At 42.6% G+C, this 25,420-nt stretch overlaps 1 protein-coding gene across 3 annotated transcripts in view; it reads left to right on the forward strand.

Annotated features, from left to right (window-relative positions):
* Window positions 1-25,420, forward strand: part of b4galt2 (UDP-Gal:betaGlcNAc beta 1,4- galactosyltransferase, polypeptide 2) — a 53,568-nt gene that overhangs the window by 13,497 nt on the left and 14,651 nt on the right. For all 3 annotated transcript variants that reach the window (XM_061295782.1, XM_061295784.1, XM_061295783.1), the window contains exons 2-4: window positions 1,212-2,005; window positions 23,277-23,395; window positions 23,603-23,719. In XM_061295782.1, coding sequence (XP_061151766.1) covers window positions 1,672-2,005; window positions 23,277-23,395; window positions 23,603-23,719 — 570 coding nt within the window. In that variant the 5' untranslated portion in view covers window positions 1,212-1,671. The remainder of the gene's footprint in view (window positions 1-1,211; window positions 2,006-23,276; window positions 23,396-23,602; window positions 23,720-25,420) is intronic.

Consider the following 25,420-nt stretch of genomic DNA (forward strand, 5'->3'; position numbering starts at 1 on the left):
TTGAGACTTGAAGGTTAAGACTTGAGACTCACTTGAGACTTGCACATGTGTGACTTAGTCCCACCTCTGTGTATGGCTAATAGCTGATGCTAATGCTCATGGGGCACTTATTTTGGTACGGACTTGAATAATGGGAGCCAATACAAGAGCTGTACGTTCGTGACTGATAGAAACTGGTTCGGCCCATGAATAGCGAAAATCTGTCTAGAATTGATGATTATTGCGATGCATTGAAGGGGAAAGAATTAGAAAAAAAGACTTTCAACTAAAGGTCTGACAAAATTTGACAAAACGCAAAAAATTAAATGCCAATAAAGACAAGGTGTTTGGGGGGGGGAAGAAAGCTTTAAATAGTCCATTTTAAGATTTGCAGTAAACATTCAGTCAAATTTGTGTGTGTGTGTGTGGGGGGGGGGGGGGGTTGTATCACTAACAACACTACTTGGTGATGAAATATGACACAAACGTGTTTTTTCATCATGAGGACCTCTGGAGAAGTTTTCTCAGTAGCACATTTAATGGCCTCATTCTTCTGTTCCTCCACCAAGTTTTTAATGAAGAAGTTTCTCCCGCTGCGAGACAAACAAGCCAGCCGTGTGGAGTGGAATAAGAGAACAAGCTCTTTTTTACCTTACATGTCTTTCAATGCTCAAACAACAACTGCAGGGATACAATTGTTCTCATCCTTGTTTTGTTGAAGAATCATTTCCACTGACCTTTTTGGGCTGCGAGTAGGCTTGCTGAAAGAGTAATGAATTGGCGGTGTCAGTAAAGACACTTTGTAAAGATAGGCTTTGTGTGTGGAAAATGAGATTTTTGAAGTGGAGAAGGACACTTAGGAAAGTGTTTTTTTTTAAATTACTTTTACTAAAAACTCTTAGACTTATTTTAATCAGGAATGAAACTGGTTGGATCTTTAACAGGATTCGTTGCTCAAATGAAAATACGATGGTTTTTTTCTGGAATCAGGAAAATGTCCGTATATTTGGGATCCTGGCTTGGTTATACCTAGAGCCAGTGAGAACTGATCTGATAATTGTTGCAAATAATTGTTTTTTACACATTTTAATGCAAATAATGTATATGATTATTCATTTAATCAATAGAATAATCACTGAAATAATATATTGAAAAAAAATATTGGATAAGGACAACCCTAGATAAGATTCTACTCCAATTAAATTTGACTTAATTTCACTTTGTCCCCTTAGGTGCCTGAGACCACTATCCAGGAGGTCTACATCGCCAACATCCCAGACGGCAACAGGATGACCTGTTGCTGGAACTCCGTTACCATGTTTTTATTCATCTGAATGGCCGCCAACCGCCGTTGGAGCATGAGCACATATCGCATTGCCTTATACCTGAGATAACGCTCATTATCCTTGCTCGAGCGTGCTCCGTCTACCCAGGATCCGTTCTAATCAAATAGTTTTGGATCTGACGGTCATGCAGGGAAACTTTGGGACCAAAGTGGCAGCTTGGGATTTGATTGCAGCACCCGTGTGTCTCCCAGAGACCCAATGCAAAGAAAGGTGAACTGCATGCGCTGTAGTATTCTTCTCCATCGGGATATCGACCACAAGGCCGTCGCAATGAGCGCATGATTGCAACGGCGCCGCGCCATCTTCGTCGTGGCCGGCGGTCGTCCGCCGCTCGTCGTCCTCGGCCATGACCCGGCTGATGTTGGGCCGAACTCTGGAGCGCATCTGCAAGGGCGTCCTGTTCCTTTGCCTGCTCCACTTCCTCATCATGATGATCCTCTACTTTGATGTCTACTCGCAGCGCTTTGACCTCTTCAGCCGCTTCAACAACGTGCGCAACGGCTCTCGTAACAACGCCAGCGGACATCATTTCTACTTTTACAACATTTCCAGGCTCAACGCTACCGCAGCTAGCTACCTGGCCACGGGCGAGCAGGCGGGGCCCACCGCGCGGCCGCACGCAAATCGGCCGCCTTCGCCCAAGCCCCTGCCGCCATGTCCTGAAAACCCCCCTGGTCTGGGTAAGTCAACCTCTCAATTAATTCCCTACGCTCTGTCCGCCAGCAAAGCCATGCCATTTGTTAATTCAGGCATTGTCAAAACCAAAAGAGAATTTCAGTTCTTCAGAAACCCATCTTTTTTATGATTTTACTCCTTGATGTAATAATCAAACATGCTGTGCCTGCATGAGTAGGACCAGACCAAAAATAATGCAGTTTCCTCTTACGGTTGGTGTTAATTTGGGCAAAGTCTTTGGTTGGGGTTCATCCAGATATATTTGCCCGAAATGGCTGCTTCGAACCACTTTTTGTTTTGTTTCGGCCATGACTCATCTATTTAATCCATTCTATTATGACAAAAATAAAATTCGTACCGATAGTTGAAGCTAGTGTTGGCCAATTTTTTTTTGTAACGTTGCAAGCCTCAGAGTGATCTAGGCAGGGATCTATTATTTATATTTAATACGCTTATGAAGAGTTAGAGTTTTGAACAGGCAAGAAATTGATTTTTTTTTCTTTTTTTTTTTAAGTTGCCAGGCCTTTATTGTTCCCCTTTTTTAAGATTTTGGAAAGCTATCAGCACCTCCACTCTTTTACCAATTAGCAGCAGAGCTAGTGTAGTTTTTCTGGCCGATCCGCAACAGAAGATGGATTTAATATCAAGCGTAGTGCTGTTTCATTCTCACAGCGAGACCTCACGGCAGTTGTTGCCTGCCAAAAACAACCCAAGCTTCATGTGGAATCAAAAATTTTTATTATGTTTACTGCAGATTTAGCTGGTTTTCTTTCATATTCGACTGTGGCATCAAAAGATCCAGCGGTGTGTTTTCTGCAAGGAGCCCGGCCGGTTGAGATTCTTTTTTTGTAAGCAGCGTGCATCAGATACCCAGCGGGTGGCCGTGAATTCGCCACTTACCTCGCCAGACATCACCTGCTGCTCTTTTCTTTCTCTCCCAACGTGCCCGGATCCGGCAAGCGTGTTCAGATGCCCCGCCGTGTTGATGTAGATGCTTGCGGTAGATATATTTCTGCAAACATTCTCATGGTTCAACTTCAATCCTTTCATTGTGATGCTATAATCAGGATGCTTTTGTAGTTGCTCACACACAAACATACACGCACGCACACACATACCGTATTTTGCGCCCTATTAGGCGCACCGGGGTATAAGGCGCACCTTCGATGAACGGCCCATTTTAAAACTTTGTCCATATATAAGGCGCACCGGACTATAAGGCGCATAAAATAGAAGCTTCACTGCAACAAACTGAGGTTGACTAGGGTTGCGGTATGCACCCACTAGCCAATAACCAACGAACCCTCTGTAAACAATCGCGTTTCTCAAACGATCTCCTATAAAATGATTGGAACTGACTAAAGTTCGATCTAACGCATTTGTACTACTTACCTATGTTTCCCTTCCATATCGATCCGTAGATTTACTCGAAACATTAACAGAGCAGCCTATTTTGACATGAAATAGCCTCGCCCGTATAGCAGCTATCGTTATAGCATTAGCCATCCGCAATTTCCTATGAGCCTCAGCTCGCAATCTCCCATGAGCCTCAGCAAAGTGTAAACAATCGCGTTTCTCAAACGATCTCCTATGAAATGATCAGAACTGACTAAAGTTAGATCTAACGAATTGGTACTACTTACCTATGTTTCCCTTCCATATCGATCCGTAGATTTACTCAAAACATTAACGGAGCAGCCTATTTTGAAATGAAATAGCCTCGTGGGTACAACAGCTATTCGGTGACGCCCCCTGACTACAGTTACCGTAATGTTGGGAAGCGATGCGACCTTGTAATTTACTAGTCGTACTAAAACGTACTAAAACATTTTGGCAGAGCACTGTGTACAACCAGTATGGATCAACAAATTCATCACTTGATCCATATATAAGGCTTTTGATAAAAATTTAGGTTTTTAGGTGCGCCTTATAGGGCGGAAAATACAGTACATATTTTCATACGCATAAGCATAGATTCAGAGCTGTAACATTTAATTGTTTGAGTGGATGAATTAAATTAAAAAAAGATATAATTGGATATAGTAATTAAAACCCAATTGTAGCCAAAAACCTGACCTGTAGAGCATTAGTTCCATAATCAAATCTCTTTTAGAAGCAAAGGAATATATTTATGAAATATTGTTCAGGATAAAAACCTGGGACTATACTATAGTTAGGCAATTACAAAAAAAACATATGACGCTACTTGTAATTGTATTGTTGCCATTAAACACACTCAAAATAAACGCTGCGCTTTTCTTTCTCGCCTGTAAAACACGCGTTGATGAGCTTTCGCTTTCTAACCTAATTGCTATTCTCATTTGCTCGCTCACTTTGCAACTCGTACTGAGAAGGATGGAGCCATCAGCTGAAGAGGTCTCAGCACTCTCAAAACTCTTCGGGGACTCAAAAATGTTTTTGTATTCATGGCAGGCCCAGGTGTGCCCTTATAGCTCATCTCGCTCTCGTACTATATGAGATGGCGAGAGAAGAGTTGTTTTTTTTTTTTTTTAAGAAAGATGGTGGGAAAGTTGGTGGGAAAGAAAAGGAAGGAAGTGCAGGTGGAGAGGTGAAGGGGTGGGCTGGTTGGACTCCGAGGGACATACGCACGTGCGTGCACGCGGACACACACACATAGAGTACATAATGAGTGGATGGGAGCCACTCATAGAGGCAGCACCTGTCAGCTGGTGTTCTCCTGCAGCCAAGTGTGTGTGTTTCTGTGTGTGTTTGCCAACCCGATGCATGTGAGCCAGAGCCTGAATGAACTCGTAGAAAAATAACGGCCAACTGAATAATAATTCCCGCATTTTGGAGATTTTGTTTGCTGCAGTGCAGATGGGGATTTTGGAGCTAATATTGGAAGAAGAATACCCAATATTGGCAGTGTTGAAAAAATATTGTTCACGGATGGAAATACATGGAGACTGTTTTTATACTTTGGAAGGTGAAGCTGTTTTGATTACCAACAAGTTCGGAATAGGCTCTTTAACGGAGATATTTTTGTACAATTAGTGAAAAACAGGTGTTGTAATAAATCTGTTTAATGTCTGTGTGTAAACTTTGTTTATGAGCTGAGATAATTGCAGTTTATCTTTTTATTTCATTCCAGAAAGCAGAGGACGTCAATTGATGGACATAAAATCCGAACTAGATCCAACAAGCTTTTTAGTCAAAATTCAGAATAGCTTGCTCGCAGACATTTCGGTAAATCGGCTGATACAGTAAAAAAAGATGAGACAGTTATTTTTCTTGATATGTCTCCTTTCATGTACAATACAATGCATCTATTAGATGTTTTTGTATCATCTAAATTATCCACACAGACACACAAACGTCAAACCTAATGAGCTGAGCCGTCTACTGGCTTCTACATGCTGTGAGCCTTTTTATCAAAATGACACATCAAATTTGACGCTGTCATTAACAGAACACAACTTTTTATTGTAATCGTATAAATGTTTTTATGAGCTCTTATCAAAACATGACAGAATAAAGATGAGATTCTGACTAAGCCTCTCAATATTTTCTTTCTGTACCTTCCGTATCTTTTTTCTCTCCCGGCATAACTCCGTGTAGGGAGCGCCATTGTGCTTTAAAAGCTGCCAAACGAGGCTTTTGCCATTGCCCACCCCCCTGTCGTGCTGCCTTATATCCTCCTGTCATCTAGCCAATTTACTTTTTAAATTAGTGCCCCCAAAATTAGCCCATAGCCACCTTTTTATCGTTAAGAATTGCCAATCTTTTGTCGTGTCTGCTTGTGGCGCTTCCCACCGATGTTTTACTTTTATACAAACACCCACACGCTGTCTGTTCTGGTTGCTTATAAATATAAAACTTCTTTGTGGGTTAAAGCACAGCTCGCAACATCGTTAAAGTCTACCATTGTGCTTTAGAAACGGAACATACTCAATTAGCTTGGCAATGAACGCAGAGTAAGGATAGAGCAAGATACATAAGTCCAGGGAGCTACCTGCAAATGTTAGCTCCTAGCTAGCTAGCTAGCTCACTGACATACCATCAAGTTGTCATCAAGAACGGATTTCAAAACTCGGAAGTGCTCCCAAAGCCATATCAATATGTTCAGGTTATTTTGGCTTTTATGTCACTCAGACATTCAAGGGTTAAGTCCATTAACTGCTATAGCTATTAACGCCAACTGCTAGTTAGCCATCCGCCCATGCATGTGTCACTAACCTGCTAGCTCGCTAGCACAGTGAATCCTTCCTTCCTTCCTTCCTTCCTTCCTTCCTTCCTTCCTTCCTTCCTTCCTTCCTTCCTTCCTTCCTTCCTTCCTTCCTTCCTTCCTTCCTTCCATCCAGAGATCCACTTCACAATCTGGTAGAAATTCTTCCCAGATCAGTGGACGTTAGTAACTTTCCACATTCCACTGTACATGTTTGTGTTCATTAAGAAATAGCATTAGCTACTTTCAAACTCTCAATCAAGCCATTTAAGCCCCACATTGCAAAAGAACCCATCAGTTTAGGAGGGGAAAAAGGGCTCCTCTTGACACCCTAATGGCTGCCATAAATTTGCTTTTAAACGACCTTCTCCTTCTTGGTGCAGCGCTCTAATTTTCAACCCAAAGGAGAGTTTGCATAAATTATTTCTTTTCTTTCTATTTCTGTTGCCAACTTCCTTGCTTTGCCCAACGCTAATAAAACCGACAGTGTTGTATGCTTTAGCCTGTCGTATGTTACCAGTTTCCTCACAAATAATACTACAGTTTGTTATAATAACGGGGTAGCAAGGTCTTGGTTCAAAACTGAAAATGAATTAATTTTGCTGGGAGTACAAAATTAATGTGACAGATTTTTCCTTCTTTCTTCTTCACAATTTGTTGTTTTTCACTTGTATGGTTTTCACATAGTGCATTTTACCTTCCTTCTCCAAGGCATGGCTGGGTTTTTTTTTGATATCGGAAAAAATCCTTTGAAAACATGACAGTCCTTAGGGTTAAGCGCATGCATTGGTTCTAAATGTTAGGCAGGACTCCATCTAAATTGGCAACACAGTGTCATGTTAGTAAGATTATCTGCGATTATGATTTTGTTTATTGGCTAACGCTGGTCATGTACAACAATAAAATTAACGCATTAGCCTGCCAGCATGTGAAAGCCTTAAGTTGTTGCCAACAAATGAACCAAAACAATGTCATTATTCACGCCGGGTCTCCATTCGCAATGTTTATATGGGCCATCACGCCTGGCGGATTAACATTGTGAGAGATTCGATGAGGATTAGTTAAAAGGATTATCAGTGGCGATAAAAATAAAAACACAGTTTGTGTTTATTTGATGTTTTGAAGACAACCACGAGATGATATCTGCTGTGTCGTCATCTGCCGCGGATGAAATTAGCATCCATCTCAGGAACCAGCAAAGGCCTTGCGTCGTTTCGGGCGCAATGAAGAGAAGCGAGGCGCGGCGTCAAATATCATCTTTGTGATGTGCTCTAAATAGTCACTCCGGGGAAATTAGTGTGAGAGCGATTAGTGGATCGCTCTCTCTTAGACTTAGACTTGGACTAGCGGTGTCCAAACTACGGCCCGCGGGCCAACTGCGGCCGCGGTCCTTTTTTTAGTGGCCCGCAGCAAATTCTAATTCTAACATAATTAAATTTGGCCCGCACAACAGCTTGAGCACTTCTCAGTTTCCACACTAGACGGAGCCCGCCACACAAAGCGCTTGACGTCCGATTAGAACCCCCCCCCCGGAAGAGAAGCGAACGCGCTGCGCTTGACGTCCGATTAGCAAGGAAGAGAAGCGAACGCGCAGCGTTTGATTCGACGTCACACTAGCCCCCCACCCCCACACCCGGAAGAGAAGCGAACGCGCAGCGTTTCATTTGATGTCATACTACCCCCCCCCCCCCTAACCCTAACCCTACCCCCCCCGGGAGAGAAGCGAAAAAACTAAATTACGTTGCATACAGCTCTCAACAAAGGAATGACATTTCAGCTGGATAAAAAGTGACATTTCTATATAAATATGAAATAAGATAAATATAAAGTGCAGCAATGAAGGAAACAAAAACAGTATTTACAAAGTGCGCAGGGGAATGCTAGGCTGACTGTTCAACAGTCTGACGACAGTAGGGAAAAAACTATTGCAGAACTTGGTAGACCTGCAGCGGATGCTGCGAAACCTCTTCCCAGAGGGTAGCAGGGAGAACAGTCCTTGGTGGGGGTGTGATGGGTCACTAATAATATTTTGGGCTCGGGACACGCAGCGCTGGGATGACAAGTCCTGAATGGAGGGAAGAGGAGCCCCGATGATCCTCTCTGCTGTCCTCACCACTCTCCTTACGTTCTTCCAATCGGAGGCGCTGCAACCCCCACACCACACCGAGAGACAGCTCGTCAGAATGCTCTCTATGGTGCTTCGGTAGAACGTCCTCATGATGGGTGGGGGCAGGTGGGCTCTCCTCATCCTCCGCAGGAAGTACAATCGCTTCTGTGCCCTCTTGACCAGTGTCGTGGTGGTCCCAGTCCAGGTGAGGTCGTCTGTGATGTGGACCCCCAGGAATTTAGTGCTGCTGACCACCTCCACATCTGAGCTGTTGATGATCAGTGGAGCGTGGTGAGGCTGGTTCTTCCTGAAGTCGACGATGATCTCCTTCGTCTTCTCCACATTCAGGATCAGGCCATTGTCTCTGCACCAGCCCACCACTGCTCCACCTCCTCCCGATAGTCCAGGTCGTCGTTATCGCTGATGAGGCCCGCCACTGTTGTGTCGTTTGCAAACTTCACGATGTGATTGGTGGTGAACCTGGGGACGCAGTCGTGTGTCATCAGGGTGAACAGCAGGAGCTCAGGACGCAGCCCTTAGGGGAGCCTGTGCTGAGGGTGATGACATCTGAGGTGTTCTGTCCGACCCGGACTGACTGAGGTCTGTTGGTGAGGAAGTCTAGCAGCCAGTTCCGAAGGGGGTGCCGAAGCCCAGGCGTTCCAGTTTTCCCACCAGATGCTGTGGAATGATGGTGTTAAACGCTGAACTGAAGTCCAGGAACAGCAACCGCACGTGGGTGTTCCTCTCCTCCAGGTGAGCCAGGCTCAGGTGAAGAACGGAGGAGATGGCATCCTCAGTAGAGCGATTCTTCCGGTAGGCAAACTGGAACGGGTCGAATGTCGGGGGGAGTCTGGAGACGATGTGGTCTTTGACCAGCCTTTCGAAGCACTTATGTGGAGGATTTAATCTTTTAGAATTCATTTTCTCAAAAACGATAAACATTTGTGATGTTTCCGCTTGATTTCCCTGCACGTTTCTGTCATTGTGAGCTGAAATAGTCATGGTGGCTTTTTGTGCTTATCGATCCGCCGACGGAAAACTGCAGTGACACCTTAAAGACATATTATGCTTTCGATTCAGAATTTAAGTGATAACATTTCTGCAGCACGCTTTTGTCAAAATACCACAGGGATAAAAAAAAAATAAAAATACTTTTCGCACTTTATTTTTTTGTCTTGCTAGATTTCGCCTGTTTTGAGAGGGCGATCCTGTCTCTTGCAAATGAGCTACGGTTCACCTCGCCCCACGTATACCGCTGGGCCAATGATGAGTCTGGCTTCTGTTACCATGGTGACTAGGGGGAGAACTAGGCTGCATGTTGAGCAACATCAATAAATGACAGGCTATTTTCACCCACGGAGCCCCGAATTTCCAAATGACAATCGTTAATTGAGCGAAAAGCAAAAATATAACTCTGGATAATCGGCTGATAATCGGTCAACCACGCACTCAGACACTTTCAAAACTCTTCCAACAATCCACGAAACTCAACTAAAGTACTCATTCCAGAAGTTATGGTCATTTTTCTTTTTTTAATCAAAATGGAGTCACATGTACAGTGGATTGCGTAATTGTGTGTGGGTGCACCATGATGGCCAAGTTTGATCACTGTCAAACACAAAATTAAAATAATGATACAATGTGAATTTTGGTCATTTTGACCCTCTTTTGTTTTTTTAAACACCAATTGGCTTTCAAATTTTGTTGTGTTGCTTTTGTTAAACATGACATTGCAAGACACGGATCCAGGTTATTTCAGACTGACGCTGCTGACCTAAATTAAGATTGTTTGTTTGGCTTGGTGGAGTTTGACTCTCTACTTAAGTGCAATCTAGTTAATGAGGCATTTGGACAATGCATTATACAAGAGTAGGACTCAATAGTAGCAGTCGTGGATTCCTCTATCTCTTTCTCTCTCTCACGCACGCACACAAACACATGCGGGCAGGTTTCGGACATGAGATCTCATAGGATCCAATTACAGGTTCTCAATTTCTCATCAATTACCTGTGGGAACTTAATGCCGGCCCTATAGTACAAATTTACAAAACACAGCTTGGTGTCGTTCCACACAACACATACAGTACGCCATGAAAAAAAAAATCAATATATAGAGAACCAAGCTCGCTCCCCACTGAGCTACTGCACGTTTTTTGTTTGTCTCTACAAGGTACAGTATGTCCCGCTCATCATAAAGTTTTCATCAAAGTCAAATTTTCTGGACCTAAAACTAAGTAATAATAATGTCTCAAGTAAGTTAAAGAGTACAGTTGAGTATTTTTATAAAATGTTTTTGCAATCCAGATTTTTATGTACCGTAATTTTCGGACTAAAAGTCGCTCGGAATATAGGTCGGATGAGCCATAAAATGCACAATAACGTGAAAAAAAACATATATAAGTCGCTCCGGAGTATAAATCCCATTTTGGGGGGAAATGTATTCGACAAAATCCAACACCAAGAACAGACAAGAACGAGCAACAACAGGCTAAACCAGGGGTGGGCAAACTACGGCCCGCGGGCCACATCCGGCCCACGGGACCGTTTAATCCGGCCCGCCAACCCTGAACAAATTGTATTATTAAACTTTTTTTTGGGGGTCATTTTGCCTGCAATGACTGCGTTTCCCCAGTAGATGGCGAAGCGCTCGCCTGCGCATTTACTACCGGAAGCCGTGTCAGAAAGCTCGGTGCACACTCACAAGTGCGTGTACGTACTCAGTAGTACGGACATGGCGCACTCTCGCTCTATTCATATCAGTCCCGAATTTAGAGCGTGGGCTTCGACGACAGCATTTTTGTAATTCGCGCGCTGAGCTTTCAGATGCAGTTTTGCGCTAAAGCCACCCACAAACCTTCCCCTGGAATCTTTCCATTAAAATGAGTCGCCCAAGGAAACGCAAGGTGGACACAGTGCCGAGCGTTTAAAAGAGAGTGGCCAATTCGGCCCGACGTACGCGACGTGACGTTCAGCCACATCAACATCAACCCGTCACAGATCGAGGTAAACGGACCAACACCTCGCATCTCTCCTAAGAATTTCCACAACAAATTTTACTCCAGACTATGACGCACTAGCAAAAAAGGGAGACCAACAACACTGTTCCCACTGAAAATGAACGGGAGGCTTTCAAGTTTATTGTAAAAAAAAATGCATATTGAATATGATTTGTACACATAGCAGAGATTGAAACTAGCGACCATTCTCATTTTCAAACAATGCAGGATGCTCAAGGACATTGATGCACCACCTATTTGCGACTAATCTTAACCTGTAAAGTTCTTAAGGCTTACTTTAAGGAAGCGTTTCCCATTTCCTCACCTCTGTTACCAGGTGTTTGTGAGTCAAAACTCTGCTCTGATTTTCAGATACCCCTCACCGTGTTGCTGTTTTGATTACTTTATTTGGATGTATGCTTTCACCGATTCTTCAAGAATTCAAGAATATTTGGTCAGAATGTTTGCCGTTTGATGTGATCTCATAAGATAAACATCTTTCATTAATCTGACCTGCAGGAACTGAAGTGATGGAGACTGTTATTCATAATAACAGTGTCGTATTTTATGAGAATCACTGATAGCAGTTTTTTAGTGAATTATTATTATTATTTTTTTTAATGCTGTTAATAAATGCATTTGTTTTCAAAAAACTTGTTTGGAATATCCATGCTTTACTACCTACTAAAGGCCAAAATCTTTTATGCAATGACCTTTGCAGGTCGCTTATATGACTTCACACAAAGCCTACGTCCTTCTGCTCCTCGTTCGGCCCTCCGGTCCAAATTTAGAACCCAGTTCGGCCCGCGAGTCAAAAAGTTTGCCCACCCCTGGGCTAAACGATAGGTATGCTAACGTGACATAAACACAGACGAAGAGCTGAGAACGGGCCTGACGTAACATTCAGAGTTATTAAAAAAAAACATTACATAAATAACACGTTTATGAAACCATCTGTGTCACTCCAATTCATTAAATCAATCGATCGTCCTTTGTCAACAATGGGTGCGCGCCGCTGACGGCGCTTGCACTTCAAAATATTCCACAGGCCCATGTAACGATATATAAATTAGAGATCAAATAACTATTATATAAGCAATAATATTATCAAACCATCTGTGCACTCTAGAATAGGACCGGGCGTGCGTGAAAGCCATGACCGAGCCCCATCCACCGTCCCCGGACAGCCACCCGGCCGAGCGCCGGCCCCCGACTTCTATCCACGGAGGTGAAAGAGAGCTCCGTAGAGTAGGACCGTGCGTGCGTAAAAGCCATAATAGTTTTTTCAAACCTTCTGTGTCACTCCAAATCCTCAAACAACTTCCTCCTCCGTGAAACAAAGCCGCTAATGATGCCGGTAGTACGTGGGGCCCTTTGTCATCCCGTGATCAATCTTTTTGTAAACAACCGCCGCGCCGCGCTGCTGACGTCACTTGAAATTCAAATTACAGTAATCCCTTGCTACATCGCGGTTCGTTTCGGTTACGTTAGGGGTGTCCAAACTTTTTGCAAGGAGGGCCATATTTAGTAACGTGAAGGGGCCCGGGTGGCAATATTTTTTTTCGGTTCTCTTCCGGGGGGGGGGGGGTGCTAATGGGGCTAATGGGACGTCGAACGCTGCGCGCTCACTTCTCTTTCGTGGTGGGGATGGGGGGACTGCTAATGGGACGTCAAACGCTGCGCGCGCGCTTCTCTTCGGGGGTGGGTTCTAATGGGACGTCGAACGCTGCGCGCTCGCTTCTCTTCCGGGGGAGGGTGCTAATGGGACGTGGAACACTTCGCTTGATTTCATTTGTGTGGCGGGCTCCATCTAGTGTTGAAACTGAGAAATGCAACACAGATGAGCTCAAGCTTCTTGTGCGGGCCATATTCAATTATGTTTTCAGAATTTGCTGCGGGCCAATAAAAACTGGGCCCGCGGGCCGTAGTTTGGACACCCCTGGGTTATGTTTACATCGCAGTTTCACTTTTTTTGTTTATTTAATTTTTGAAAAAGTTCACATATAAGTCGCTCCTTATTATAAATCGCCCCCCCCACCCAAACTGTGAAAAAACCCACGACTTATAGTCCGGAAATTACTGTAGTTTGATGAACGAACCCACACATCGGAAGTGGACTGACGAAATTGTAATGTTTTGTTTTGCGTATCATGTCGATTGCTGAAACTACAACCGCCAATGTTGTTTAATGTGAAAATGACGTCGTTGACAGTGTTCAGAGGTCAGATCAGGCCGGTATGCTTGATTGACGAAGCTCAAACCAAAAAGAGCTTCTTCAAGCCCTTGATTGAAGGCAAATTTAAGCTTTTGTTGGGTTTATGTTAATTAAGTGTGTGGTTTTGCAGCAAACCAGATTATTTTTTGTGTTTCAAGTTTACTGAAAAGTACAACAAATCCTCTTTATTAATCTCCCATCCATCTTCTGAATATAAATATCTTCCACGTAGCACAAGGACGGACTGTCTTGAATCAGAGTGACAAATTTTGTCCTTGCACTCTTCTGTCCTTTTGTCACTTCCCCTCTTGTCCCATGTACTGATTCGCTAGCTAGCGGCTAACCAGAGTAACAATTGTAACAGTGTCGCTCACTGCTTTTTTCCCTTCTATGTTAAAAGTAATTGTCGAAGACTTTAGCCACTTTTGCACTCCGTTTCCAGTAACTGGCTTAACAGTAAGCTGGTATTTCTTCACCTGTGCCTTTCAGACAGATCAGTGTCCAAAGTCCAAGTTCGCACTTGTGCATGACAGCGACAATTGCTTTCAACACAGAGAGGCTCATGCGGTGAGTTGACCTGCTAATTTGCCGACATATGGCGTCGTGTCAGAATCGTAACAGAAGTGGGTAGTGGCACCATAGCACAGTGTGAAGTTTAACACTCTGGAGTCAGGACTCGCTGCCCACGCTGCCACCTTGAATACCCACCAAAAAAAACTACAAATGCCGGTAGAACCACAACATTGACAAAAAACGTAACCAATGTGCGAAGTTTAAAATCGGCATTACACATCAAATTGTCTGAACATGTTAAGTTGCAACAGCTTTGTGAATATGCGCTTTGGTGAGTTCACTCCATAAGAGTAAATAAATGCTGTTGCGCCTCTGGTGTGAGTTGGTGTGAAAGGAGCTAATAATAGTCCCTGGTGTGTTGTTTATTCAGGTCCTGCTCTCAAGTTATTCCCATATGCTGCTTTTTTTATTCAACATTGTTCTACGGCGTGGGAGGGAAGCTTAAATGGTTTGTCAGCTCGTCCTACGTCTCCCATTGTGACAGATGAGTTAGCGTCACGCTGCCGCTCCATCGCTCAATCGTAGTTTAAAAAAAAAAAAAACGAAAGAAGAGGGAATCATGTTGAAAGAGAAAGATGCAACTTTCTATTCATCTCACTGCCTGCTGCCTCTGATCCACTTTGGTGAATTACCTGTATTTAGGTCAGGCCTTTATCTTTCCCTCTCTTTTGCTTTTCGCTCCACCCAACAATGTGAAGCCTCTGTACGCTTTCGGCACGGATTGGATCCATGTCGCCAGGGAGACAACTCCCTAGAAACCCGTCTCGCTAATTGGTCCCGGCAAGAGGCAAGTTTGCGACAGGAGCCAATCAATTACTGTTTGGTTCTAGTCCGGCTTGTTTTTGGCTCTCTTTGAGAACCAGGAAGGTGGCTTGTATTGTAAAATGGGTTGCACACATGTCGAACATCTTGCCGAATTCCTGAAAGATTATCCTGAGCAATTATCCCATGGTGTCGGATGTCTTACGAATGACTTTTGTTCCCTGATCTGCTCAGAAACACTCCGGGCAATTTTCGTAAATGTTAAACTGACGTTCATTATTTACAATGGCAAATCTTTATGAGGAAACAAAGCAGCAGCTGGTTGTATAAATGGTATAAATTAAAAAAGTTGTGCACCTAAAAAAAATACATGAAGAGATGCCACCCTAATGTGATTAACGTAGCAATATAGCAAGCTAACAGTTAGCCTAGCTTATTCTATTTCCTGGACGTATCAGACGTTAGCTAGTTATCAGACAATCTTGTTTATGTGTAACTTGGATAGAAGTTCTCGACCTCTTGTTTTGGTGCTAGTTCATTTTTAGAGGTTGAAAACCATCTGCTTTTGAATGGACTCGTTGGGCGTTGATGCAGGATCTGCCTCACGGCGTTTTGGACCAAGATGTGACCATCTGCCTGTTGTTCTCGCGCCACCACTCTTCTGTTTCTCTGTCGTCTTATTCAATAAACTCAAAAATTGTATCGTTTGAAACTTTTATGCCTTTTAACTTTTATCTATGCGCTTTTCCCTATTTGTAGATATTAATTTGTACGGAGAGGAAACAACGTGAAATCAGTGGAGCGTATTTGAGCTTTTATTTTCTGTGTGCGTGCTTGTGTGTGTGTGTGTGTTAGCAGTTCAATTTAAAATCCTCAAGGCGCAAAGTGAGCCATTAATCACAGCCAGCCTGTTTGTTTTAAATAATCACAAGCCCAGGTTTCCACGATGGTAGCCTGCGCGAGCCATCCTCCCCACTACGTTTGATATCGTAATTAAATGTGAGCACCAGAGAAAGAAGACAAATGGAGGCGCCCAGGTTGTTTTATGTTGGTGCTGCAAAGAACAAAAGAACAACATGAACATTAAAGAGTTACAGTCAGTTCTCGTTATTGTCCCACACTGAACTAATGTTGCTCGTCTTGGCTTCACAAATTCTTGCACTTTATTATTGTATTTTTTTTGTGGCACTTAATCTATCCATCCATCATCATCCACACAGGTTCTTGCCAGTCTTTTCATCTGCGCCTCATCCAGCAAACTCATTCACTCACATAGCCATACACCATCGATACATCATACTTATGTCAAACCCGTCCGTCTGTCCATCCGTTCATCCATTCAACCCAAACTTGTGTACACTCATGTATCTTATTTATCAATCTTCCATCTTTTCATTCTGTCTGCCTGCTGTCATCCGTCCGTCCGTCCGTCCGTCCGTCCGTCCATCCATCCATCCATCCATCCATCCATCCATCCATCCATCCATCCATCCATCCATCCATCCATCCATCCATCCATCCATCCATCCATCGTCCCTTCTATCCTTCCATTCATCCCCAACCATCCATCTACTCTGCCACGCTTGTCACGTTAGCTTTTGCTCTTTCTTTCAGTAGTTAAGCATTGTTGTCACAAGATGCAGAATTGACCTTCCTCTCGCTTCTGTCATCTTATTTTTAAGACTTTGTCTCTTTCCCACCCCACAATACACAACAACAGCCTCCTTTCCAGACAGGCTGAACTTGAAGAGTCTCCATGACAAACCACAAAGGTGCCACTGTGAGGTTTTACGGGACATAAGTGATTTATTTCTAGCATTTTAAATATCAGCCTTGTCAGCAAATGTGATGCATCACATTCAGATTTTCCTGCTTCTGTGCAACCACGAGACATCTTTTATTCAGTAGACTTAGTTTTGTTTTACTGAAAATCCAAGATGAATGACCAAGTATATATAGACGGCATGAAAGAAATCAGCATATTGACAATATTCTTTGATGAGATTGTGTTCTTTATCTGAGACCAAGCAAACATTCGAAGCTTTGTAGAAGACACATTGCAATGAACAATCACTGTCATGTGACTGATTCTTGCAAAAATAAATCAAGCCATTAAAAATAAGCATTCACACAATATTAATGTTTTGGTCTTATAGGTCAGGTAAAGCGTACTTTTTGTAGTCACATGTCAGAAATGTCTGATTTTCCAGTTTTCTGCAACACAGTTTAATATAAGACAGCAGACTTTCAGATCAATACCGATGATCTCCTCTCTCCTGTTGCCTCTCTCACCGGTCTGCCTCGTCTCTCGCTCGATGTCCTCCCTGAGCGATCTATTTTTCAACCTTTCAAACCATCCTCCCCTCCCTGCCTCCTTCCGGGACCTTAAGAGCAACAGCGAAGTAGAAATAAATGGCCGCGGTGTCGTCTGAGTCAGATAGACTCGCTTGTCGGGAGCTTTCAACCCAGTGGGGAGGCAAAAGTGCAGTTTGTTACATCAGTTTAATCAGCTCCCAGTTGAGCTTTCGTGTGTGTTTGTGTGTGTGTCGCTTGTATGCCTGCTTTCAGAAACCTTCAACCAACTTACAGATTTGCTCAGCACTGGTCTCTGATGGCATAAACGCAATAAAAAGTGCAAGTGTCGAGTCGTGACACTCAACCGCCAGCTTTCGCTTGCTAATTAGCTTGTTAGCCGGACAGCAACCGTCTGTCACCATTTGAGCGACACACACACTACATGGTACTTGCTGCATGGTACTGTAAAGTTACATAAGAGAACTAATCAACGCTTGCATGTCAATTACTACCTCAATTCAACTCAATTTTTATTTATGCAGCGCTTTCACAAATGCAAATCAAACAAATCAGGTACTCTGCGTTACAAACTCATTCAAATCCATCCAGTAAAATGAAAATCCATTTCCAGGCCCCATATTAATGATCAAATACCACTTGAAGTGTGTGTTGTGGAAATGATCTTTTTCCCCAAATAAAACTTAAGTTAGCAAACTTGTCTTTAAAGGCTACAAAAAGAAATTATGGAGACAGTCCATCATCTTTTTTAATTGTTACTAGACAGCAACAGTGTAAAATAATGGTCGCCCACAGCCGACGTGCAATTACTCTTTGTCCATTGACATCATCAGCACTATTATAATTAATCCACATTAATTATTCCCCCAATGACTTGAGCCATCTTCATTATGGAGGAGACACTTTATTTCCAGCAGAGTTCTCATCACGTTGTGATTATCTGTGTATCTGCATGTAGATTAGTTCTTTATTTTATTTCATACATCACACGCGCTCCTGTATTCATTATGGGATTGCAGGATTTTTGAGCAATTATATTTTATGAATGAGTGCTCATGTAATTGAACTTTGGAAAGGTGTTGTGATAGCTCCCAAGGTCTGTTTTTCATTCCCCTGATTGTTTGTCCAACCTTTGTTTACCTTTTGTTGACAGACAGTTTTTAATTGAAAGGCACAACAGATGTGGTAGACTCAAGTTTCTTTGCCTGAAGGCCTTTGAATGTCCATTTAATTAATTTTCACCGACTCCAATTGGGTTTTCTTTCAAAAGAATGAAATGTTTTATCCCAAATACATAATCAAAGCACCTTTTTTTCTTCTTCAAAATTTGCAGTCTTTGTGATTTGATAGTTGCATTTGACTGCATTGTGGATTTGAGTTTGATTAATTTTTCAGCCCTAGGCAAGGCAGGCCACATTTATTTAGATAGCACAGTTCATACACAAGATGTATGCTTTGCATAGTTAAAATCACAACACTTAAAAGCAATTAGAGACAAAAGAGTTAAGACATTTCAAAATTAAATTACTAAAAGCGTGTCCAGTGTATGACTATTATTTATATTAAACAGGATTTTAAAAATGTTTGTATGACCTTAATCATTGGTATGGGAAAATAAGTTTTAACTTGGATTCAAAAGCATTTACTATTTATTTGTATTTTTTGAATGTGTATTCATTCATAATAATAATTCTGATTCACCAAATGAGGATTGGCAGTATTAGAAGGTGATGCAATAACATGTCACAAGATGGCACCAAATTCTTGTATGAATAGGAATTAGACTCAAGGAAGTCGTAGAGACAATTTCAGAGACAAGCTTTGTATGGGCGGGAAATTTAAGCACAATGTAAAATGACTTTGAAATGATATCGAACTATTTTGGGACTCTAATTTGTGACACAGTAGCCGTTGATTAATCTTGCTTTTTTTTTCTTTCCGCTATTGACGTCAGGACTCCGCCCCAACACAGTGTAATACTCCAATTGAAAGTTTTGTCCATTTAGTGTCCAGTTATTTCCAACTATCATTTCTTGTACGTCATCCTGCACCCAAATGGTATATTTCAGCGCTGCCGTTAGGAAGGAAGTGAGCCCTGCCGTCTCATATTTAAACCCATTAGCCTTTGTGCTTCGTACCCCCACCAGGAAGGTCACTTAGCACTCACTGTATCATTTATGCAGCACATGCTCTAATTACTTTCTCACTGGGAGGCCTGTTCAAGAACGATACAGCTTTTTCATTTTTCCTTGATGAGTATATATCCTTTTCTTCAGTATGTGAGAAAAATAACATACTCCCCCTCCCATCCTGTTTAGCAAATCACATTGGATTTTTGACCATGGTTATTTCATGCAAATTGGTTCCGAATGATGCCATTCCAAATCAATGGCGAGCTTATTTGGAAGCTGTAATTGTTTCAGTGTAACTAATGTTGTGGCCTGGTTGTGCAAAAGTAAGCTTTTCCTCAAGTGGCTGTATACCAGCCTCTTTTGATAGTGACAGGGCAGACGACACCTGAGGGCGGGAATGAAAGAGGAAAAGGAGATTAAAGAAAAGTCAGATGAAGACGGGCCACGTTGACCGTGGTCCTTGATGTGTACGTTGGTGCAAAAAGAACCCCTTCTTGGACAGGCTCTCTCCCGAGAGTTCAGATGTCAGCCGCGCTAGAGTGAGGCGGACGTGCTTGAAGTGCGGAGTGATTTTGCTGTTTTTCAAACAAGCATGCTGCAAGGTTGGCTGCTTTTGTGTGTGTGTGTGTGTGTGTGTGCGTGTGCGTGCGCGCGTGAGGAAATGTTTGATGCTTTGTGTGTTGAAGAACATCTTGTGTGCATTTAGCCATTCAGCACATGGCTGAGATGAGGCCGTGCTTTACTGTGCCTGCTGTTCCTCGATGACTTGGAATCATTTCAGTCCAAGCTAATAAAGCAATGAGCAGGGATGTCCCTAGGTCTTAAGATCGAAAGTCACAACAATAACTTTTTGTCCCTTTGTGTGAAACTTTGAGTCATAAAATGAGACTTGTTTTTTATTTTTTTTTATTTTGTTCATTTTAGTGTCAGGTCATCTCACACAACAGCTGCTGTTTGGGAAAGACGACACACATTATCCGTGTTGCGGCTCCGAGTCACGAGTCACGACGAGGGGCAAGTTTTGGCTTTCAAGGGTGTTTTTATTCTTCTCTCACATCCAGAGCCGTCTCCTCCACATTCACGTACGCTCTTTCCTCTTTCCAAACGCAATAACTGATCGCTGTGGTGCCTTTTTTGGGCAGTAAGAAAAATCAACGCTAACAAAAAAATTCATCCAACCTAGTTAAGAAATGGCCAGAAAAACCACCATGACAATTGTGAACACACAGAAAAAAAATAAATAAATGGAACATCGCTGAAATATCTGTGAGCCCGTTGAGAGTCTCACACCCACCTTATTTGATGTGTGGCAACAAAGCAAATCAACAATTACCATCAACTCTTTTTTTCCTTCTTGAGAGCGTCGCTATGGCTGCGTCGGTCGTGCCTTTTCATTAGCGGGTGTATCTCAAAGTAGCACTCCTTCTCTTTCTTCCTTTCCTTCACGCCCTCCCCCGCTTCCTCCCGCCACCTTACACGCTTTCTCCCTTCATTTTCGCGCCCGCCCCCGCTGTCGCCGTACATCATCAAACATACTCTTCTCATGGATTCACGCCATTAAGAGCTTTTAGACTCTCTTGTTTGTTAAACCAAGTACAGAGGAAATGGGCCCAAGTGTTACTTCGGACATTTTTTGATGTTTTTTTTTTTGGGGGGGGGGGAGCTGCTTTAATGAAAAGATTTTTGGACTAATGGCTTTGCTGCATTAATATTTTTTGTTGGCTTTGTTAGTAATATCGCCACAGAAAAGAAGTATTCCAAAAGTGTCATGATAGCAAAGAATAAGAAACAGCTGCTGGCTGCTCAGTACAAAAAGTGACAAGAAGACATCAAAATGCATCAAAATAAGACAATAACGGCCGTTGCGGCTTTGCACATTCAGATAAGACGTACACGACTACACAACACAAAAGGAGGCAAGGCTCTTATCAGCCGTTATTGAATGTGGTCCCTTTTGTCCTTTGCTTTGGGCAGCAAAAGCATTGCCACACTTAACCCTTTATCTTTTATTGCAGCTCCTGTACACACAAATACATACGCACACACACTTATGGGTGTCGTGACGGCACGAGCACGTGCACAGAAGATTCTTGGATGCCACTAATCCTCACATCTAGTTCGTGCGGGCACCCGCTAATGATTCAAAGAAGGCCGTGAGAGACGCATTGGAAAATCAAAGATGAGCGTGGAAGACTGCAAAAAACGGCAAAGAAAGGAACTATTGTACTGTATCATAAGGATCGCATACTTGCCAATTAAATAACATCTGCAACATCCATCGAGGATTTAATAGACTCAGTTCAGATTGAACCAAATCAAAAAATAATTAATCTTTCCCATTTGCGTTGGATTTTAGCGTGGAAGGTAACGTTTTAAGTAGGGATGTTCAATATTATCCTATTTTCATCTTTTGATCTGAAGTCCAAATGTCTCTAGAACTCGGCAAAAACAATTGACCTTGCTGTTCTAATACTTTTGAAAGGGACTGTACCCTGTTATATTTTAAAATTGTATTTTATTTATAAATATAGCTTTTATTTCTAACGTATTATATAGCCATGTTTATTTTTATTTACAAGGGAGTGCGCATAAAGGCTGCTGATTTTGAAGGCTATCCGAATAACTGCTGTCCTTACATAAGCCTGTGTCCTCCTCCTGTCAATCAACATCTCTAACATTCGCCTTGAAATCCTTTGCCAGTTTAACACACTCCATCATGTGTGAGATTTTCACTTGAACCAAAGCGCGTTGATCCTCCCCGAAGAGGCCTGACACCGTGTCCTCGCCGCATCCTCCTCTCGCTCGCCCGCACGCCATCTGACCGCAGAGATGTCACGACAGGCTGCTCGTTAATCGGCGACGGCAGCTCCGAGTCTCTTTGCGCCTCCCATCTATTCGAAGTGACGAGCCAAACGCTTCCGAGCCTTCTGTGGGATTTTAAAGAGAATTGTCAATGCAATTGAGTTTGGGACCCTTGGCCTCCGTCCAGATGAGAGTCAGAAAGAAAAATGTGTGTGCATTGTGCTCCTTAGTCTCCACATAGCTGCAGTGCCTCCTTTTCTTGCTGCCCCTGAGTCTCCTCTTGAGTCTAATTTTCTTGACCACGCCACCTTGGATAGTGGCTACCTTGCGTCATTTTCAACTAAGATCAATTGTCACGCCCTGTAGGGCTAATGGAGGGCTTGATAATTGCCACCGCTAGTCCGGGTGCTTTTCTTTTAAAGATTTTCAAGGATATCATTAAAACTAATGACAGGAAGAAAGTGGCCAGTGAAAAGGGCAGTTGGGAGTTTTTACATTGAGTGCATGTAACCGGTTAGGGTCGATGACTCTTCGGGTCGTTCCAGTGTGTTGATTGGCCAAGGTCTTGCAAGGCAAACTTGTCAATAAGTGGATTATATTAACTCCTGCACATGCGTGTACTTAACTGCTTTAATGCACAAGCCCATCAACGCAGCATGGGAGAAAGAGCCCCAAAGGAAAATGGCTGTTACTCCCTTTATTGTATTGTCTTTCCACTCGCCTGACTTTTAAATATGTCATGAAATGCTCGTTTCATTTTCCCATATGTGCGACTGTGTGATTTTGATTTCTGCTACCACCACTGAATGGATTTGCCACCTCCTTTACTTGACTATAAGTCACTAGGGGGCGTATTTGGCATTTTCTACGATATGCTGTGTGATGTATTATCTGGCTCCAGGCTATTCTTTTCAATGAATTATTTGTATCTTGAAGCCTCAAATACATGTACGCAAAATAACATATGGTTTGACTTCATCGTCATGTAATTAACTAACTTAAGACGCGCTGACATCAAAGAAGAGTTTCTCGAAATGTGTGTTCTAAAGCCAGCCATTATTCGTGCTGAGATGTTTTGATACACGGAGAATGTTACTTTGAAGATTTCGAATCTGGCCGCCGCTCATTAAGGCATCCTCCTATTTGTTATTCTCGTTATTGAGCCTCACTCCCTCCGTCTACGTCCTCAGTGGGCCGCCTATTGATCGAGTTCAGCTCCCAGATGACGATGGAGCGCGTGCAGCGAGAGAACCCCAACGTGACGGAGGGAGGCCGCTACACGCCCCCAGACTGTCGGCCTCGATGGAAGGTTTGTGTTTTCAACATCCTCTAAGAAAAATTACCAACAAAATGGCATTCATTGTTCAAGACGTCATCTTTGCAGAATGGAAGATTGGTCGATGCTGCTGTTTGGGTTAGCAACAGAGTTTAAACCTGGCATATAGACGATAGAAGATACAGTTGCTTTTAAAATCTGTATCCTATAAAGTCCTTAAATGTGTGTCCCGTGCTCAAGGTGGCCATCATTATCCCGTTCCGTCACCGGGAAAACCACCTGAAGTATTGGCTTCACTACCTCCACCCCATTCTGAGACGTCAGAGGATTGACTACGGCATCTACATCATCAATCAGGTAGGAAGCACCACACTCATCAAGACTGACCTCTATCGTGACATTTTTACACTGTTAGTAATGATGAGTGTGCGTGTTTTAGTCTTAAATTATACTTTCTCCATCTGAGCTATTATCGCTCCCTGTTCCTCTTCATCCCCCCCCAGGGGAACAAACCTATAGGTTCCGCCTGCCCTGTTGACATGTGTTTTTTTTCCTTGCTAGCTATAGTCTATGGAATTTTTTTTCGATTTATGTGATAATATTTAAAAAGTTGAAAGATACAAAAAAAATTGTAAATTTTAGTGCTAGGGGGAAAAGGATTATACTGATATAAATATGCTTGTGAGCCAAGATGTCCGGGTGATGATTTCTACTGTGTCCGTGCTCTCCTGGCCAAGCCGTTGCGCTACGCCTTTAATCACTTCCCTGCAGAACGGACCTTTTTGGTTCCGCTTGCCCCGCTGTGTCTGCTCTCGATACGCTGCTGTTCTCTTTCGCCCCGAACGCTGTCGATGTGCCAAATGGTCTCTTCGATGCCAGCAGGGTTTATTGTCTCCTCAAAGGTTGTTACTCTTCTAGTTGTTTGTTCAATCGGAAACATGTGAACTGGGAGATAAAGTGTTCTATTGTATTTGTGTGGAAATTTTGGCAAAGTAACATGACTAGGTATTGCAGAGGGGCTGACTGCACCTGAGTTTGTTTGTTTATTTGGCCGTCATTTCATCATGTGAATTGGAAAAGAGCCCAGAAGCAGAGGGCAACGGGTGAGAAAGATCCAACCGCCGTTAGATGATAGCTTTACTTTGATCTGGACTTCATATATTGATATTTATCATAATGACTCTATGGCTGAATGACACTTTCAGAGGTGAAATTCACTTGTACTCTTTGATTAGTAAAAAATTCAGCACTGTCACAAACAAACCTTTTTTAAATCGATTGTCCTATCGATTATTGCATCGATTTATCGGGGAATCAGTGCAGCGTACGTCTCGTAAACTTGTCAAGTACAATTATCCTATGAACAAACTTGAGCATGTGCATCCTAAAAATGCTAGTTTCTTTGTAATTGGAACAGCTGTGTACTGAAAAACACAACATACATTTAGAAAAAAATAATAAATGGCAGATAGCTGGTAAATTGTGGCATCAGTGTAAGATGATGATAATTGTTAATGCTAATAAAGTCGCCTAATGTTGAGAGAAATGTACAAATGACACAAAACTAACAGAATATCAGTTTCAAATCATGGTCCGGATTATACTCCACATCTGCTCATAGCATATTTTTCATGCAATTACTAATGAAAGCAAAGGCTTTTTATTATGACAGTCATTATTTTTCTTCTCTACTTGCTACTCACAACCACACTCAGTGATAATTACATGTTGAACAAATGTTTGGGAAGAAAATTGGTACATTTGTGCAGTTCACCATAGAAGAAATTATTGATATTCCGCTTTCTGTTTATCCCCCCCGGAGGGAAGGAAAGTGGTAGAATTTTTGTTCTTTATATTCCGTAGCATGCGTCCCATACATTGTATCATTATTTGTGTTGTGGCTCTTGTTTTCCTTCTCTCTGCATTTCAACCGAGGACTGTAATATGAAAATTAAAAAAAGAAAAAGGATGTGTTATGAGATTGTCAGCAGTGTTTAAGATTACCAACAAGGATCATATTCTAAAACACACTGTGACGAGCGGAAGAAAAAATAATGT

Source organism: Syngnathus typhle, linkage group LG13 (genome assembly GCF_033458585.1).
Source record: "Syngnathus typhle isolate RoL2023-S1 ecotype Sweden linkage group LG13, RoL_Styp_1.0, whole genome shotgun sequence".
In the NCBI taxonomy this organism is placed as follows: Eukaryota; Metazoa; Chordata; class Actinopteri; order Syngnathiformes; family Syngnathidae; genus Syngnathus; species Syngnathus typhle.